This window comes from Diplotaxodon limnothrissa, linkage group LG22 (genome assembly GCF_057381915.1).
Source record: "Diplotaxodon limnothrissa isolate DT_005_m linkage group LG22, D_limnothrissa_male_GT1.1, whole genome shotgun sequence".
Taxonomy (NCBI): Eukaryota; Metazoa; Chordata; class Actinopteri; order Cichliformes; family Cichlidae; genus Diplotaxodon; species Diplotaxodon limnothrissa.
In genome coordinates, this window is record NC_140616.1 from 16,395,776 (window position 1) to 16,415,425 (window position 19,650).

The 19,650-nt window shown below is 40.9% G+C and overlaps 1 protein-coding gene across 1 annotated transcript; it reads right to left on the reverse strand.

Annotated features, from left to right (window-relative positions):
* Window positions 1–6,236: 6,236 nt before the first annotated feature.
* Window positions 6,237–19,085, reverse strand: LOC146609678 (synaptic vesicle glycoprotein 2A-like). The gene is made up of 12 exons (XM_085345803.1): window positions 18,476–19,085; window positions 16,016–16,196; window positions 13,979–14,130; window positions 13,419–13,552; window positions 13,233–13,322; window positions 11,066–11,173; window positions 10,150–10,238; window positions 9,890–10,054; window positions 9,661–9,794; window positions 7,986–8,192; window positions 7,737–7,896; window positions 6,237–6,421 (listed from the first exon to the last, which is right to left on the reverse strand). Exons 1-12 carry the CDS (start codon window positions 19,083–19,085, stop codon window positions 6,238–6,240), a joined length of 2,214 nt encoding a protein of 737 aa, XP_085201929.1. The 3' UTR covers window position 6,237.
* Between the last annotated feature and the right edge of the window lie 565 nt (window positions 19,086–19,650).

Here is a 19,650-nt window from a genome sequence, read left to right on the forward strand (position 1 = left end):
TTTGTTCACTTCTATGGATCTACATTATACAACACTGGTCAACCCAGGGTCTCCCTGCCCTTTAGTAATTAAGGCTGGGAATTTGCTATATAAATGCCAGCTGACAGTTCCCAGTCTCATTTTATTTCAATTTGTCAAATTGTATAAATGTGGCATTTAAAGAAACTGTTTTGTGGCTTGAGGCAAGTTTAAATGGGCTCTTTAGATCCACAATCCTCTTGACTCTCATGAGCAGCCCCTGCTGCACCTATGACTCAACTGCAGCCAGTTTCTGTAAAACAGGGCTCCATTAAACTGCAGGTTTAGAAAAGGTACAACAGGACTCCTGAGTTCAGATGTTGAACCTGCACCAGCAGCAGTGACATCAAACATACCCCATCAGTGATTCATGGGCCCCAGCCAATGTTTTTCTTCAATTAGACACAAACTAGTTCTAAATCATCATGGAGAGCATTGCTCCCAACTGGAAAATGAAAAAGTATCAATCACAATACCGCTTTGACCTCCAGGTATCTGGTATTATGAGGATAATGCTGCGCTTAATTCAAGTGTCTGAACCCACAGCTGTTGTCTGCTTCCTGTTGGATTGCTCTGCTCTGTGGGTTCTTTATATCTGTTTGGCTAATGATCTCTCTCTTTTCATAACTCTGCTGTATTTGATCATCATTCTAAATATCTGCAGAGGTCTCTTTTAGTTTTTACAGCCTGAGCTGCTGGAAGCTCTGCAATCTGAATATAAGCTGAAATATATGCAACTGATGCAGAATTTATATATTTTTTTAACAGTTTAACACTGTTCAATATTTGTTTTATATTGGCTTTTGACTTGGTATCACATTTTTGGGGGCACCTTTTCACTAATTGTACTTAACCCTTTTTCTATATTTATGGCTTAATCTGTTCTATTTCTTTTCTCAATTTCTTTTGATGTATCCTTATAGGCCATTTTGAACATTCATTTCTGATGTTTTGCCTTTTAAATGTCATTTAAAATGGCTTATTGCAAAATTAGTTTTATTAATCTTACCAGCAAAACAAAATGTTTACAATAATGAAAACATCAAGATGTGATTTTAAAATCTTATTTCACTATATTTTGCTTCTTAGGAGACATTGTTTTTAAAGTGGTCTTGAGCCCTATCAACCACAGATGAACAATATCTGAAAACCATGTCTAATACTGGACACGCCTGAGAGATGCTCCATCTATGTTCACTGAAGCCTCATCAGAAATGGTGTCCATAGAAGGGTGGCTGTGAAGAAGCCATTCTTAAGGAAGGGAAATGGGGAGAAAAGGCTGGGGCATGCCACATTACACAAGAACTGAAACGAAAGAGGAAATTCTTTAGGTTTAAATCAATATGTGCCGAGGTCGTCACTGTATATGACAGTGTGTGTATACAGCCAGCTATGAAACACTGTCGTGGTTTCCGTCAAAGGTTTTGGAGATCTAGTCAAATTTGATGGAATTTACGTCATCTGTAAAGTGTCTGATTGACAGTGACTATCCATACCTGGATAGAAAAACGCACAGTGGAACACAATCATGGATTGCCCTTGTTTTTACTGTACTTAAATGCATGTTTGCACATTTCAATAAATCCCATTTCCCACTTTTCCAGCAAAATACAGAGAAGCAAGGGGTGACTCAAGACTCAGCACAGGACTGTACATTGAAAGTACAAAGAGAAACGTCTAAATGAAGTGAAAATTATCTGATGGTGTGAAATGGAGTACAGGACACTGGTTTTCTTCAAGTTTTATTTCCATTATGATTTTATTCAAAGAACTGGATAAATAGCACAAAAGTGCAAAACCCAGCATAATGGACAACTCTCACATAAAATAAATACAGCACCTTTTCAGCATCACTAAAATATTCTCAATATCCAGAAGTAATAAATACTGAATTTACCAAGATGTTCAGTCTTGATTTACAAAACACAAAGACAACACACAATAAAGTTTTGTGTCATACCAAACTTTTTTTGGAACTGTTTCCGTAATCTTTTTGTTTCACAATTTGCATACTTGCACATACAAACATCTACAGTTTCTACACACAGTACACTGAATCTTGAATTGAACTCACATTTAGAGTAGAACTTTTTATCAGATAATAAAACAGCTCAGAGTCAAACTAAAGAAAGCAAACAGAAACGCCATCGCTCCAACTACAGTGATGGATCCTTGCAGTTCTCTGCAGATGCGGGAGGTGTTTCTCCCACACTTTTTAAAAGACTGCCGTCATTAAGGGGAAGTCGTATCAGGCTGGTGTTTGCTTTATTTTGACCGCACCCAATATCTCTGCCTTCCTTTATGGATAAAACTCAAATCAGCAACTCTTTTTATAGTTTATACATGTATATATATATATATTTATTTATATTTATATAGAATGAAATTCTACACGTAGCAACATTAATCCGTAAACTTTTACAGTTTGGACAGGAGCTTCAAGTTGACAGAGGGCGCTCTTTTGATGAGTTCAAACCCGTGGTCCTTTTGAGTTTGACTTGATTACTTAAACCTCCCCCTTTAATACAGACTCACATAAACAAACAAGTTTATGTCAAATTACACTTTTCATGCACTTCACATTGAAAGTGTCCTTCCCTTTCCAGCCAAAGCTTATCTTCAAGATCACAAGCAACCTCCTCAGAAATTCAAGCATGTATATTCACATATATATATAATAAAAACAAAAAAGGTTACCTGGTTCCAAGGTAAACAAGGAGCACAGTCACCACTAACTCACTTTCAGAACACATACTCGAGTTTCACCAGTTTTCACCCCACTTTGATTAAGAACAATCACTGCAAGCAACAAATCTATGTCATCATACGACAATGAAAACACTAGTTCTTGCTTTGGACAAAAACAGCTGGCATACAGGACGTCCAAGAAAGTCAGACAATACGATAACGAACATGCGTCACAGTCGTTTGAATACAGAAGGTTTAGGGGGTGAAGCCGTCTTTATGAATTTAAGATGCGATCCCTTTCTCTTTTTTCCCTTTTCTGCGTGTTTCTAAAACTGAGGAGCAGACTGTGTGTTATTTCTGGCTGCCTTTCAAGGGACTTGTTTCAAAGGCTGTGTCAGCAAAAGAGCACCCGAGTCTGTTATGAAGAACGACACACTGATTTCTACACTGCATATATAGGTCTTTTTTTTTCTTTTCATAGTGTAAATGTATTCCGTGGTCCCCAACTGAGCTGTAATCATCACAGGGATGAAAACAGAATTGCAACAGAAAAAAGTAGAAAAATATGTGACAGACGATTTAGTCAGCAGACGCACACAGACACACATACATCCAAACAGTCTTTCCAACAGGAACAAGATGGGACAAATCTGTTCATTAAACACATACATCTTTGTACACAAACAGCAAACAACGGAGGGGTGTACTACAAAGGAAGTTAAACATAGCCAGGCTTTCTTTGGCTTAAGCCCCAGCTGGAGATAATGTGTATCATAATGGAGGTTATCAACTTTCTCTGGTAAGCTGGGCTTTCCGCTTCATGGTCTTTGTGCACTCATAAACATAAAAATGGGGGTTTTACAGGTACAGCTCTTCTTCTGCACAAAATGATACCTATGAGTGTCCTCCCTACTCCAATCATAAATGTTATCAGATCATTATGACAAACTGATGACTTTTAGCTTGACGTAGCTTGCTAATGTGCTAATCTCGCCCTGACCTTGTAGTACACCCCTCAGGTATGATCCTCAGCATGTAGATTTGAAGAAAGATTTCAAAGAAATAGGTTTTAGAGATAGTATCATTTGCATTCTTTAGTGAGAAGATAATGTTCTCATGTCTTTATATGCTGAATATGAAGCTACAGCTGGCAGGCAGTTAGCTTAGCTTAGCTTAGCTTAGCTTAGCTTAGTTTAACAGGAGAAACAGCAAAGCCAGTGTAGCTGTTCCCCATCATGTCCAGGCCTTTTTGCTAAGCTAAGCTACCATAAGTGAACAAGGGTATTTGTTTACTATAGAGGGGGCTGATAACAGCACTAACACACACATACACACAATCCAGAGGACGTTTTTCGGTCAAAATGTCACACTCTCTCACTGATTGTCAGCACACAAATAGTACACAAAATACTGTCATATGTTTACAGAATGAAGGTGTACACAATCAGCTTCGCTTTAAGGGTGATTCTGATTCTTGAGATGAGGTCACAGCAGGTTTTTACATGTAAACTAAGAGCCTGCGTACCCTTAAAGACGAAAGAAATAAAAATGAGTTACAAATTTTCATCTTTTCCCAGCGGGAATGGACGCAGTGAAGGAATGTCTGATCAGGAGCCCTTAAAATAAAATTATATTCTTGTTTCTCTTGCCACACTGTCTAATTGTTCACTTTTTTAACAGCTTCTTTTCCCATTTGATTTGTGCTTATGATGCAGTTTTTCTTGGGTAAATGAAGACTGCTTTGTTTGCGTGTTTTGATCCCCAACAAAAAAAATACAGCAAACAAAAGAACTAAATCAGTCTCCTTTCGTTGTTTCGACTTCAAGAATTAGCTTTCCCATTCAATCAGATAACTTATGTTCTGACTAATTCTCATATGGATTGGAGGTGAACTACACTACATGTACAATAAGGATAACAGGGATCTAAATTCTTGAAAGCCAGGGTTTTGGTTCATATGTTGCTTTTCCTTTAGAGCGGATGAATAAGATAATAATAATGGAGATATAATTGATTTTACCGCAGGCCTGATTGCTTTATCCTGAAGGGATCATGAAGAAAAAATAAAGAAAACTGAAATTATTACTACAATGTTGATTCCTGTCCTTGTCCTTGAGACCCGGAGGAGACACAAACCCAGCCTCAGCATCCGGTGTAAAATCTGTGCCAGATCAAACGTGCAGATCCATCTGGTGTGGGAAACAAGGTAGCCGCCGAAAGTACCGCACAAACATTGTGCTGTTTATTAGTTATCTGAACAAGCCTTAAACATTACACCTTTTACAGGCATTAGCAAGGGCACTGAGAAGATGCTTTTGTGGCAGGATACTGTGGGTGTTTACGTGGAGATTTCAGGCTAGTTTTTACAATAGTTACACCTCTAAGGTACCTTGATAATGTGTGGCCACACTGCTTATTCAAACCGCTGCCGGACAAGTAAAATTCCCACTGACGCAAATGACACTGTCATTTGCATGAAACACAGAGATGTAAATGAATAAATCAGAGTACAAACAAAAACATGCGCACACACACACATACACACACCACTAATTTAGGCAAATACCACAAGTATCTGCTCTCACAGTTTAGCACTTGACCAAAATCCGTCCCACAGACGTTCCTCGAAAACATCATCAAACTGACACACGACACGGAGGGAAAACATCAGCTTTGACACCAAACACAGAGGAACTGGATCAAACTATTCCCATTTACAACAGAGAATCCTGTGAAATGCGTCTTCGCCTGCCTGCATTTCGAGGCTCTGAGCAGAGAACTGGAATTACTCAGGGAGAGAAAAAGCACCTCGGCTCTCTGTGTCTGAGTAACAGCAGCCTCACTGGAATGTTTTAACAATATTTGGTAGAGAATAACAGCGGTCAGCAGGTCAGGCTTCAGTAGGAGGCAGTGATCGAGGGTCACGGGAAAGTTTTTTTTGTTTTTTAACAGAAAATATGTTCACCCTGAAATTCATTTTGAGAACTTTTGCAAGCAAGTCTATGAGCAACAGTCTGGATGCAAATGTAAACTGAACTGTTCCAGTAACGTCACAGCACATTAAACAGAGGCACTGGAAGCCAGTCACTGAGGTCGAGGACAGACGAGAAAGAAAAACGGAAAACTCACCACATACACTGACTAAATCATTCTCGTTCCTTCAGAAATGGCTTTTTTAAATCAGTTTCCTCTCATCATGTGATCGTTCTGTGTCACTGAGCATCTGTGGGAGCACATTATCACCCTCTAAGAGTGGCTCTTCCATAAGATATCTGATTCTTTTTCTGAATATTCTGAATACCTGACAAAGCAGCGGAAATTAAGTGATCATAAATATAACATCATCTTTTTCTACCTCTGTGTGTTCTCCTCTTTGAATGATGCAATCCACATTTCAAAGGATTCTGGGCTTACAATGGGGATGGCAGTCTGTTTTTGTTGGTATGTGACAGCAGAGCTGAAGCTCTCAGGGATGTTGTTAGTTGTTAAACACGCCAGCTGGACTCTGCTGCCCTCTGCTGGTCGTCGGCTTTACTGCAACACTTGGCCTCTCGTTTCGGGCAACTTTGTGGCAAGGAAACTGCCGGCGGCGAGGGCGCCGGCCGCAAATAGGATGGGTATGGCCTTGGTGATGCCCACAAATGACTGGAAGATGCTGATCCCCAGCACGGCCGCCAGTTTACAGAGGGCGTTCAGGAAGCCGAACGCTGTGGTCCTGGAGACAAGAAGAGAGGGACACACAGACAAGAACGCACACACACGGTAAGGAGGGTTTTTAACAGTATTTATCACTCACTGCTTCATATTTGACCTATTACGGCCATATTTAAGATAATCAAAGTGAAAAAAAAACTTTCCTCTTTCTCACACACAGCTACACTTTTATATGAATCCCACCAGGACATGACATGAAGAGCCTCTAGAGGAGGACTGGCCAACACCGATTCTGCTAATAAATTTTATTGACATAATTTCTAAGTGAAGCCAAGCGGATGAGGGTTTCCAGTTTTGCGGCCCCAGAATCATCTCTCCAATCCCTGCATATGAAGTGGTTTATCTGGCTTCATCAAGGGGTGGCCTCCAGCATGCAGTGGCTCGGTTTGTAGCAAAATGTGAAGCGGCAGGAATGAGAACTGGTACCTCCAAATCCACAACCAGGACCCAGGGCAGAGGATGGATGTTAAAAGAAAACATATTGTTAAAGACCTTGAATAAATGCGCATTTGGGTTAATATGGTGGTCTTAGAAGCATTTAATTTACTTTTTTTTACTATGTTTGATTTGCTTTTCGCTTCATAAAAAATATGCCAATTCAATATTTTTAATAAACAGCCAATTCAGATTCAACTCGAGCGAGTGCTTTTAAAAGTGATTCCCAAAGGTCCTTAAGGGGGATTTAAGTGGCCTTTATAGATCTCAAACCTTACTCACACTTTGCCTTGGGTGACCTCACCTTGAGGGTTAAGAGTGCTTTGACCCTTAAATCCTCAATGATTGTAAAGACCCACACCTTTTTTCACACCTTGGCTCATGTGATGACCCATACGTTCAGTGGGTCAACAACCCTCAGTATCACTTCCAAAGAGGACAAGCCCCTTCAAAGACCTGGACTCAGCACTGTTTCTTAGAACTGAAGAAGCCTCTTGGATGGGAGGGGAAACATCCTTGCAAACCTAAAGAAGTCTAGCTGCCTTCTTTTTCAAGCTCTCAAGGCTCAAGGCGTGAGCTGGGTGACTGAGAAACAACACTGATGTGGCGTCTCAAACTTTTGCCATCCACAGCAGATTTGTTGGTAAAAATTCTGGTATCACTCAGCAGAAACGAGTCCACCTCCATAAAGATCCTTCTCTCTCCAGAAAAGAAACTACAAATAAAAATTCAAATTCTTAAGGGATAACAACCCTGAAATGACACTTTTGGACGGCATTTATAACAACACAAAATGAGTGAAAGTGCAACCAGACAGACAGTATTACTCTGTCAGAAAACAAAAACCTCAGCAGTAGTAGAAACATCTGCTCTCGTGTTACCTTTTATCCGAGGGGTAGAGCTCCACTGTTATCACATCCAGGGCATTCCACGAGGCGATGCTGATGCCACCAAATAGACATAAGAGGGCGATCATCCCCGACTCGGTGTTTCCAAACATCAGGAAGAAGCAGCTGACACATGATATGACGCTGGACCCGGCTATGTAAAAAGAGGGAGCAGTAGTTACGTTAAACCGAGTCGCCTCTGCACTCATAACTGAATCCTCCACCCAGATTAGACTAACCTACCCAGCATCCTTAACCGCCCAATTTTATCCATTAATAGAGCCGAGACGATGTTGCCAGGCAACACCGCCAGGGTGCCGAGAAAGTTGACAAAGTAGATCATGTAGGCATTGTTGAAGTCGTCGCTGAAGTCGAGCATGCAGCCCTCCTTGTTGTGGAGAAACGTGCTGTTGACCAGTTTGCAGTTGACGAGTCTGTATTTGAATAAATCTGAAGGCATAAAAGGAGGGAAAAAAAATTGAAAATGATTAAATAACTTCATAAATTTGTGAACATCTGTGATTTCCACTGGGTAAAGAAGCTCTCCTCAGCTGAAAGAAACTCCTCTGCATGTTTCTCCTCTGATTTAAAGAAGAAAAGCTAAGTAAAAGATACAACCTTAACTTTTTGTTTAGAGCATAAAAAATATAAAAGATTTACGCCACGTCCCGAAGAATGTCTGACCCAATCCAAACCAAATAAAAGATCAGTTTTCCTCAAACTGGGAAGGAGGGGATTAAATAATCCCTTAGCAAAAGAAGCCAGAACATTACAGCAGCCACCACACAAGCATCTGTTTTTAATAGGGGCAAAACATGAAAGCAGCATCCAGGACAGCATCTCCCATCGTCACAAAAACGACAGCAAAGGTCAGGAGACATTTCTGTAGAAGATAAAGGGGATTAGTTCTGACAGGCTTCTTAATCAATAACAGTTTCATTAAACGGAGTCTGCAATAAAAGTGCTGAACGATCGTAAAATTTTAGATGCACAAATGACACAAACATAAAAGAATGCGTTGCTGGCTTCATCGGGGAGAAAGCTACAGCTGCCGTAAAAGCTGCAGAAGAACTGAAGCTGAATAAATCTGCCACAGCTTGAGACGGATAGCCGCAGTATGCTAGCAGAGGAACCGTTTCTCTTTAGTTTCTCACGTTTCCCAGGTCTGAATGTGACGTGCTGATTTAAAGCACAATCGGAAATCCAAACCACACGCGGCTCAGTTGCTTTTTAAACGATTTGGTCTCCGCACACGGGGAATTTCTGGTTCTGATCAGCCATTCAGCACATTCTTACATCTGTTTTATTCTTCCTGACAGGGTGCTGTTGTACAGACAGCCCGATCACTCGCACCGTGTCATGCCTTTTGTTTTGACTTTAAGATGAAATGTAAGCATTTCTCACATAATTTATCTGTCAGGTGAAACCATCAGCTAAATGAACAGAGAATCTCACATTTGAGGATTTGTTAGATAGATAGATAGATAGATAGATAGATAGATAGATAGATAGATAGATAGATAGATAGATAGATAGATAGATAGATAGATAGATAGATAGATAGATAGATAGATAGATAGATAGATAGATAGATAGATAGATAGAGGCTGCCCGACCATGGTGAGCCACGCCATGAAGCTCCTGGTGAACAGATTTGGTGCTGATGTTAATGACTTTTAAGCACTCTGTGTCTCAGCGCTCGATGACCCCACACTATAACTTCATACCACCTCCTAAATGCTTCCACTTTGCTTTGCTTAATTTTACACACCGGTGGCAACAAGACTAAAAGCACCTGAATTCACAGATTAAGAGATGTGGCCATATAGTGCATGATCTGCTACGTACCTATGGAAAGCCATGGAAAGCAAGTTTATAATGTTCATTAGTGCTCCTGCACACGAGGAGTCATATTTACCTGTGTTATAAAACAAGCTGGCAATGAAGGTGCAGTTTCTAAAGAAGGTGTGCGTGGATGTGATGTCCTCAAAGTAGCACTCTTCAAACACGGAGTCTTCAAAAACCATGGACTTCATCTTCAGGTTAAGGAATCTGTGATCAGGAACATTTTTTATTGCATATTTTAAAAAACAATATTCTCTACTTTGGCATTAAAGTAATTAATGTTGCCCTGAAACAAAAATTACTTGTCGTTGAAGTAGTATCCTTGGCGATGCACTTGGTTTTCCAAGGTGAAGTTAAACGTGACGTGCTCCACTCGCTCCTTAGTGAAGGTCTTCGTGCGCGATTCATATTCCTGCTTCTGGATGTACTTGATCATGTCCGGAAACCACACGGTTAGACCGTAGTAGCTGGAAAGTTGTGGGAGTCAAGAGAGATTAAATAAGCCCCAAACGGAGCACGAGAAACAGTAGACAGCAAGGAGGTTTTCTTTTTTTTAGATTACCTGAACGACATAGAAAACCAAACAGCCATGAGCATGAAGGTCGTCCGTTTATATTCTGGCCTGAAGCAGGCAAGGATGTTATTCCGTATCTGCAACAAGTGAACACGGAGAAACACAAGAGCAAAGCTCATGAACAAAAAAGCTGAAAGCAACATGACAGCGGCTTCCACATAAAACATGAAAACGCTGCTTCAACTCTCTCATTGTTCAAACTTTTTCTTGTAGTGGGCATTAAGCAGGCATTAAGCAGCAGCGCGTAGGCGTGTGTGTGCGTAGGAGAACGTAGGCTGCGTGCAAATTCAAATCAGGCAAACAGCCTGGTGAAGGATTTTTTTGCCCAGAGCATAAAAGCCCAGTGCAACAACATGCTGCTGAAGTTTAAACACATCAAAGCCAAAAAATCCACACAATACCTCAAAAATGCATCATCTTTGTGTGCCGAGTGTTATCACAGAACTTGAATTTGGGAGAAACTTTGCAGGCGGACAGGTCAATAAATGCTCAAGCAAGTAGCTTATTATCCCTTTAATATACTCAAAAAAAATCAAAGACAAACTAAAGGAAAAGACATAATATTTTAGCTACACTTGGATTTACTTCCACCTGTGCTTGCATGCACATTGCTTTCATCCACTGAGGCGTTTTAATGCCAGCCCTGAGTTGTAAAACACCTCAGCTTTAGCACTCTTGAAAATAACTGTAATTTTGAGGAAGCTGTGATCTTGGGTGGGTGCCAGAGGGGGCCTTTTTTATTTCACACTGTTAAAGCTTGGCCCTTTAGTTACTGCTTTTGCTCACAAAATCCAAAATACCAAATTTCCTGGTTACTCAAAAAAAAACAACCAGTTTAGAAGAACAACATTTGTAGGCTGGACAAAATGTATGTAAACTGTATTTTTTAATTAACTTTACTCACCTGTTGGGAGAGGCTCATAATCTTCAGTCTGTAGCGCTGCCAAGCAGGCGTGTCGGTGCCAACGTCCACCAGCTCATCCATCTGCTTCACAGTTTTGATTGTGGTGACCTTGGACCAAAGTCACAAAGTCAAATTAGAGATGACTTTGGCTCAAAAATAATGTAACTACTGCAAGAGACTTTCTGAAAAAGAGGCTCTGAAAGTCACCACCAGATATTACAGAGACATTGACTGTAATAACGTTTACTGTTAATCATAAGCCTGATGAACATCTCTGTAATGGGTAAAGCATCTTTAAATGGACTGGGAGCTGTTACAACAATGTATTTATTCTGTTCCTGTTCTCATGACTTGTTTAACCGGAATACATATTGTGGGAAATCACACATTTGTATGATTTGTGGGTCGATTTTAATAGGTTTTATCTCAACAGGAAGTAAAGAAGCAAATCCTTGGAGCTTATCTCGAAGATGATTTACAAGCAGTTCAAAATACTTGTAATAATGTAAGGTTTTGTCCATCAAGCATCAACTGAAACCAAATACTGCAGTTCCTCAAATAGCCACTAGAGGCTCACTCCCGTTCCCTTAGAACAACGCGTGCCCCCTCCAACCACACCCATATTTTGTTTTCAAACTTGATTGCAGTTTATTCCACACCCCACAATAAAATAAACCACGAAACAAACTATCTTTATGGTGTAATTATTTTACGTATAGTTGTTTTTTTATTTTACTGTTTAAAAATATTCAACACTGGTATCAATACATTTTTCAAAAAAATGTCTCTCTGTGCAAAATGGGTTTAAAAACTGTGATAATGTTTGTTTGTTTGTTATTATTTGTATCCCACTGTAAATTTACTGTATAAAGAGCTAAAATCGCCAAAATTTCATTATAAGAAGTGTTTGTGAACTTAAAATTAAGAATGTGGGATACTGTTTGTCCGTGATCCCAGCACGTGCTCCCGAAGCGGGGGAAACAAATTCTTTTGGGGGTACCTACCTTTGCACCGCCGTTGTGCAGGTGAAGCCAAAGGCAAGATATGCTTCATCATATTTTCTAGTCTTTAGCTCGGAAGGAAGTTGGTTTGCAAGCATATTTGGCGATGGTTCATCCTCTGCTCTGTGTTTGTGTGGGATCCCGGTCAAGAAACCTGTCCATTATGCTAGCAGTGTCCAAGCATTCTTTAATTTATTTATTTATTTTATTCATAACTCGCCACCCCCCTGCAATGGCTCTGCGCCCCCCTTTACTAACATGCTATCCCCCTCCCCCCCAGGAGGCGTGCCCCTACTTTGGGAACCACTGCCTTAAATCCACATTTCAGAAATGGCCAAGTTTACATTTACAGCTTTCTACATAAAATACTTTGAACTTATCTACATCATGTCCTAATGTCCTAATGACCCATCTGCAGTTAAACTGAGAAATGTGCAACACAAGCCAGCTATTCAAAGTAAAAGTAGCTATTCAAAGTAAAAGTATTCAAAGTAAAAGTAGCGCCTCATAAAACTTGTTGGCTGTAGCCCTGATGTAAACCTTCTCCATGTCCTTTCTGCATTGCTCATTATCAAGTTGTACCATAGCTAAGCTAGTAGTCTGCAAGTATTTGCAGACAAACATGAAAAGCTACAGGTAAACAACCTGTTACCAAGACAATTCCTGAGAGGTGTTCGGTGCAGCATCTTCATTTAAACTGATTTCACCCAGCAAGAGGTAGCAACCTCCAGGAACCACTGCTGACCAGCTGGGTATTTCACATTTCCATAGCAACCAGAGGGTGTATCACATCCAACATGGCAGGCAACTCTTGAGCAATGTGTGCATGATGTCATGTGACAAACAAACCTGTGTTAATACATCTTCTGCACCGGTTAAATTTGAGGCCACAAACCAGTGGGTGATGTCATAGTGGTTACATCAGTCCTTTATATACTCTGTGGTTTTCATTGCATCACATAGCAGCAAGTTTCCTTTGCACAAGTCATCGGCTCTGATCCAAAGTCAGTGTGTCTTTTTGTTCAGCTTACTCCAAACTAGGGGCGTAACCCCAGGCAGCCAATGGGTATCTGACCAGAGACCCCGTCTGTTCTCCCTCTCCCACACTTCCCTCTGCTGTGAGCGCTCTGAGAGATTTACATTGCTGTTTTCTCACTGATACTTACAGAAAACACCCTCTCTGGGTATCCCTTTGCTCGCATGTTTGTGTCGTGAACTTGCTTCAGAACCATCCAGCCTTCGTCATGTTTGCCATTCTGTTAAAGATGGCATGGATTTAATAATGAGAAACATATCAGCAGCTATTACTGTAAGACAAAGACTTAACTGTTTAAACAAGCACATTTGCTAACCTCTAAGTAGAAGCGTGGGCTCTCTGGCATGGCGTTAAGGGCAGCGATGGCTGCAACTGACGGAAAAGCGCACACTAGCACAAACACGCGCCAGCTATGGAACTGATACGCCGAGCCCATCTGGAAACTCCATCCTGAAAGGAAAAAGCAAGCCAACACAAAGAAGTGAGCACACATTTCCAAATAGTTAACCTTCAGTGCAGTGAAAATAACATGTTTTTAAAACTCACTATGAAGCATGTTCTCAAACAGAATTTAGAGGTCAGAGGTCACCCTCAGTGCACGGTTTCTGGGCAGATCACTTTCTAGCAAACAAAGTCAGCTTACGTTTTACCCTCGAGCTTTTCAACTGACTGACAAATCTCCAAAAATATTAACATCTTGGTGGGATTGTTCATACGTACATGCATAATAATAATTGTAAAATAAAGAGATTGTAATATAATATTTAGAGAGCTTTATTTGTATCTCATAGGCATTTGATGATGATCAGTCAGCCTGGGCAGAGAAAGTAAGGATCCATAACTATCTGTTTTCTTTACTCTGATCACTGTACTCACCATAATGTGGGATTATAGCCCAGGCCATTGCAGATGCGTATATTCCTCCAATCATCCAGAACATGCAGAGCCAGCTGAGGTGCTCGCCACGCTTCTCTTGGGACAGAAATTCAGAGTAGTACGAGAAGACGATGGGAATCGAACCACCGATTCTGCAAAATTCAGAACACAACTGAGCCTAGAGGTGAAGTGTTTGTATCAGTGATACTATTTTTGATATGTATATGTGTGTTTGAATAGATGGGCTCTTTCTTCTGTATCATATCAAGAGTCAAGCAACATACTTATGTTATTGTTTTTAAAAGTAGAGCAACTGTTTGCGAAACTTTCCAACTCGTGGCTCTCTCAGACCTTGAATGTGCAGCAATTGCTGTTTCATTTAGCCACTAAAGCTTTAACACAACCAGTGCATTAAATGTCTCTGTGCTTGTGTGATTATCATCACCATGGTGCAAAACAAACTCACAGGAGCTCAGCGGGAAAACGACTGGTTTGAGCCCAAATGGAAACGATGTCAGGCTTTCAATTTGCCAGTTCGCTAAACTTGAGAAACTCTGTTTGAACACTTTGCTACACGTTGTAAAAACTAAATGAATCATCAAAATCATTTTGTGCTCGTGCGATTTCACTGTTAAAATTACATTTGTGCAGCCGGATAAAAATTAAAAGTTTCAAAAGGGAAGGGACTAATACTGCAGTTATGGCACACTGTGCAGTGAAAAAGTAATTACCCCCTAAACCTAAGAACTGCCTGTGCCATCCTTCGCAGCGAGGATGGCACTTTCACATCACTGTGGAAGAATTTTGTCCCACTCTTATTCATTTATTTTTTAGCACATCAGAGGTGGACTTGCTGGTATGTTTCAGGTCGTTGATGCTTGAGCTTCAGGTACGAAGTTATAGCTGGACATTCTCCTTTAGGATTTTCTGGTAGAGAGAAAAATTCATGGTTCCATAAGTTGCCCTGAAGCAACAAAGCAGCCCCAGATCATCACACTATCACCACCGTGTTTGACAGTTAGTATGACGTTCTTTTTATGAAATGCTGTTTTAGTTTTATGTCAGATCTAATGGGACTCAAACCTTCCAAAACGTTCAGCTTGTAGAGTTCCTTGGAGATGCTCCCATACATGCCATTTTTGCCCAGTCTCTTTCTGGTTGTTAAATCATGATCTCCGACCTTAACTGAGGCGAGTGAAGCTTGCAGGTCTGCATTTGTTATTCTGGGACCTCCTGGATGAGTCATCGATGTGCTCTTGATAGGCCAATTTTGGTCACCTGGGCAAGTTTTCTCCATTTGTTGAAATGGCTATCACCACGTTTTACTGGAGTCCCAAAGCCTTAGAAATTGCTCTAGGCCGATAAAGGTCAGTGACTTTGCTTCTAAGCTGTTTCTTTAGATCGTATCACATAATGTGTCCCTTTTTGAGATCTTTGAACTACACTTTGTCAGACAGGTTCAGGTTAACCCTCTAAAACCGAACCTGTCGCTTATATCAGACAGGAGTTTTGCAACTTTTTTTTTTCTGCTCTCAAATACAGACTTAGCTGTAACTCTGTCTGTGAAGCTGGACTAAAGAAATAAGTGCCTAAAGTTTTGAGAACATGTCTACCGTGGTTGGTTGGTTGTGGCTAATAGACTTAGTTTATGTTAGCTAGCTAGTGACAGAACCGATAACTCAGTGGGAAGAAGGGGACTAAATCTAAAACTCTGTTTAAGGGGAACACTTTTGAGCTGCTCCTGTCTGCAAGAAGGAGTTTAATTTTTAAACCACAGATTTGCTTTCCACTTTCCCTGTCTGCCTCTTTAGCAGCAACTGCTGTTAGCTTGTAATGTTTGGGTTTGTGAAGCACCTTATAAATGAGGACTGTGTAGACGAGAGACTTTGAATTCATCATTTAACAAAGATGGTCCGGGTAGGTTTGGGCAGATTATTGCCCCTCAATAAATGAAATGATGATTTTTTTTTTAAGTCAACTAAATGGCAGGGGCAGAAACAACAGAAGTATTTTTGTTATTATAATTATTTTAATTACCCAACACCCGAGAGGAGGCGGCAAAACAGAAAGGTGCTGTAACCCTGGACAAAGGAGGAGAAGAAGGAGAAGATACTGTTGATAGAGAGAGAGATGAGAAGAGACTGCCGACGGCCTATCCGGTCAGCCAGAGCTCCCCATAGGAAAGCGCCAACCATCATCCCAAAATATACAATAAGACCTGCAGAGAGAGCAAAGGAAATTCAATTGTCAGACTACAAAGACTTGCCGGCTCATGATAACTCTACTATATCTCAAATCAGATTGATAGTTTGATGATAAACATGCACATTTCTTTTGTTTCCCTTCTGAGGGAAAGGCTGAGAAAAGAAGAAAACATGGAAGTGCCAGTGTGAAGCTGGCTGTAAAAGCGTGTTAATCCCCACAGACTTCCTGATAAAAGATTTAACCACTGTTTCATGACTGTAATCTGAGTGACTGAAAACCTCTTAACCATGTTTGTGCTGATGATGCCTTTGGGGCCATTTTAATGCATTTATCTTTAAAATTATATGACTCTAGTGGGTAATTGTTCTAAAAGACCATCCAAATATGGTCATTTGATCTCCAAAGAATCAAGATAGTGGCAGTTATGATGCTAAACACCACACTTTAAACTGACCAACCCGGTGGGTGATGTCATGGTGCGTATGAACATCTTTCATACACGACCCCAACTCCCCAAAAGGTTGGATGCGGTATAAAATGAAGATAAAAACTGAATAGCTAGTTAGGATAATTGGCTGCCGGTCAGTAACATGATTGGGTTTAAGACAAGAGGCAGAGTTTCTCAGGTTCAGAATATTGTTCCTAAATGTAAAATTGCTAAGAATTTAAATACCTCATCATGTATAGTACCAAATATATCAAACGATTTAGAGGCTGAAAATGATGCAGGATGCTTCAGGTGCTCAGGCAGAAACAATGCATGGGCTCAGGAATCATTGTCTGTGAACACAGTTCACTGCGCCATCCACAAATGCAGATTTAAACTGTTGTGTAAAGAAGAAGCCATACGTGAACATGACCCAAAGACTCAACCATCAACTTTAAGCTAAAATAATTTAAAATAAACTGAAACAAAGTAGAAAACAGTGAAATAAAATACATAAAAACATGGATTCCTCTATTCTGCATGTTTTAGAGCAGCGGTCTCCAACCTTTTTTGCGCCACGGGCCGGTTTATGCCCGACAATATTTTCACGGACCGGCCTTTAAGGTGTCGCGGATAAATACAACAAAATCAAAACTAGTACCGGTACCGAAAAAAAGAAGATTTATTCATAACACACGTGAAAAGACCCAGGAAAACCGAGTTAACGATTAAAAACGATAACAAAATAACGCTGAAAACCAATAAATACCCTGAAAACCACACATTTCACACCTGAGCCTCAACTCTCGCGGCCCGGTACCAAACGACTCACGGACCGGTACCGGTCCGAGGCCCGGGGGTTGGGGACCGCTGCTTTAGAGCAGTATAATATAATCTTAAACAGCACGCTGCATCTATTTCAACAGCATTGATTCATAGTAGAAGGGTCTGTGTGCTAAAGTGACCTGCCATAAAGTCCAGACCTTTCCCCAACACCAAACATTTGGTGGATCAGGAAAGAAAAATTGCGAGAAAGACGACCCACGACTGCTGAGCAGCTAGAACCCTATCTGAGACAAAAACGGGACATTTAACTTCCAAAAATCAGCCAAGTGGACTCCTCATTTTCCTAATGTTCAATGTTTTCTCAGCTCTGTTGTGAATAAAATGTGAGTTTATGAGATTTGCAAATTATTGCATTCAGTTTTCATTTACATTTCAAACAGCATCCCAACTTCTTTGGAGTGGTGCAGTGTATGTTAAAGAGGCTAGTTTCAGTCACTCATTGTATCTTTGAAGAGCTCATTGTTGTTAAAACTATTCTTTGGAATATTTATTAAAAACTAAAACATAAAACAAAACGTTTTTTATGAAATGTTTAACATAGACGTTGCTGCATCCACCGAGCGCTCTGCCTCTCTCTCGCTTCTTTGCTGCTGCATTGCTGTGTTTCTTTTTTGCATCATTACACAACATTATCTAAATCAGTCTGGTGGCATGAAACCATTGGCAGGAACCTGTTACTGCCTCACTTGTGTGTGTAAATGTTTGTCCTTAAAAAAATGAAGACCAGTCATTTTTAAAAACAAACAAACAAAAAAAGATTTTTCCCCAGAGTTGATACACATCTCACGCTCTGGTGAGTATTTCAAGTATGCTGCAACAGTGTGACTCATTTAGTTTTTTAAATAGTTCTTGGCTGAGAAGTAAAGATCATGCCACAGAGGAATGAGTTGTAGCAAGCCTTGGATACACAGCCAAGGTTTGTTGACGGGGACTAATGTGTAGATTATTAACAGCACTGTCATGTATAAAACTGATAATAAGCCTGCTAAACATTTGCAACAGAAGGAGCAGAGTCCTACCTAGCATGCTTTTGTTGGGTTCAGACAGACACATATCCTTCTCAGCGCTGGGGAGCACAAACCCGACCACAAAGATCTCCACGCCATCAGCCATGAGTGCGAGGCCCAGGACGAAGTACAGGCTCCACTGGAACTTCCCGTGGCCACATTCTTGCAAAATGGTCTCGTACTGTTGGGCCAGCTCCTCTTGGTCCTTCCTCCTCTCAGCCTCGGACACGCCGATATCTCTGAACTGCTGAGCTCCGGCTCCCACCGATCCTGGACCCCCAGCAAGGCTACCTTTTCCTGAATCAGCCCTGGGAATTCCTTGGTACTCTCCCTCATAGATCTCGTCATCCTCATCGTGACCCTCTGTGGAGTCACTGTGGCCGCCCTCATCGTCGTTCGCTGCCTGGCTGTCTCCACGGTAGTAGCCTCCATCCTGACTTCCCTGCATGGGGTAGTTATCGTCATCGTCCTCTTCAAAGCGGCTGTAGGAGCGCTTGCTGTACTCATCGCTCACTCGATCAACTGAGCGACCCACTTTCTTGGCAGCTTGCCGCTTGACTTCTTTGGCAATGTCTTTGGCTCCTTTTATGAAGGCAGTCCGGTTTTGGTAGCCGTCCTCCATGTTAAAGAAGTACAGAAGACGCACAACAGGTCAAAGGTTTAGCTTGAGAGGCCACCTGTACGTGCTGTGGCTTCAGTTTGATCAGGACACCTCAGAGCTGACTCCCAATTTGCTTGACTGGTTACAGGTTGAAGCTGTCTGCAACAAAAGCGAGAATTTACATTGGTTAAAATAACAAGTCAGGCTTGGTAACAAAAACATCTTTAATGGAAAGATGCTTTTGTTAGCAAGGGACTCATCGGATACTTCCAGTGCATCTATTTATGTTTCCTGTAGACCCAGAGCCAAGTCTGCTTAAGTGACAAGAAAGAAACAAAAAATGACGTGTAATGAATTCAAAGATGCCACAAAAAGACACAAAAAACACAAACTCTAGAGAGACTGGCTCACTCAGCTCAACATTAAATTCTAACAGGGCGCAGTCCAGTAACATGAACGTTTTAGAGAGGCCCTACAGAAGTTAAATGTGTCGCTTGACCCTCGTTAGACTTTTTAGGTACACCTGCGGCAATTCAAATCAAGATGGTGAAATCAAATCAAGACAAGATGGCCTGCTAAAGTTCAA

What these genes read in the sequence shown, in the direction of transcription:
- LOC146609678 (XM_085345803.1), bottom strand. Translation starts at nt 19,085, where the DNA reads ATGGAGGACGGCTACCAAAACCGGACTGCCTTCATAAAAGGAGCCAAA. An exon ending in GCCCACGCTTCTACTTAGAG is followed by an intron (nt 13,323 to 13,418) that starts GTTAGCAAATGT and finishes CATCTTTAACAG; the next exon opens with AATGGCAAACATGACGAAGG. An exon ending in ACCCAGAGAGGGTGTTTTCT is followed by an intron (nt 11,174 to 13,232) that starts GTAAGTATCAGT and finishes CTTTGGTCCAAG; the next exon opens with GTCACCACAATCAAAACTGT.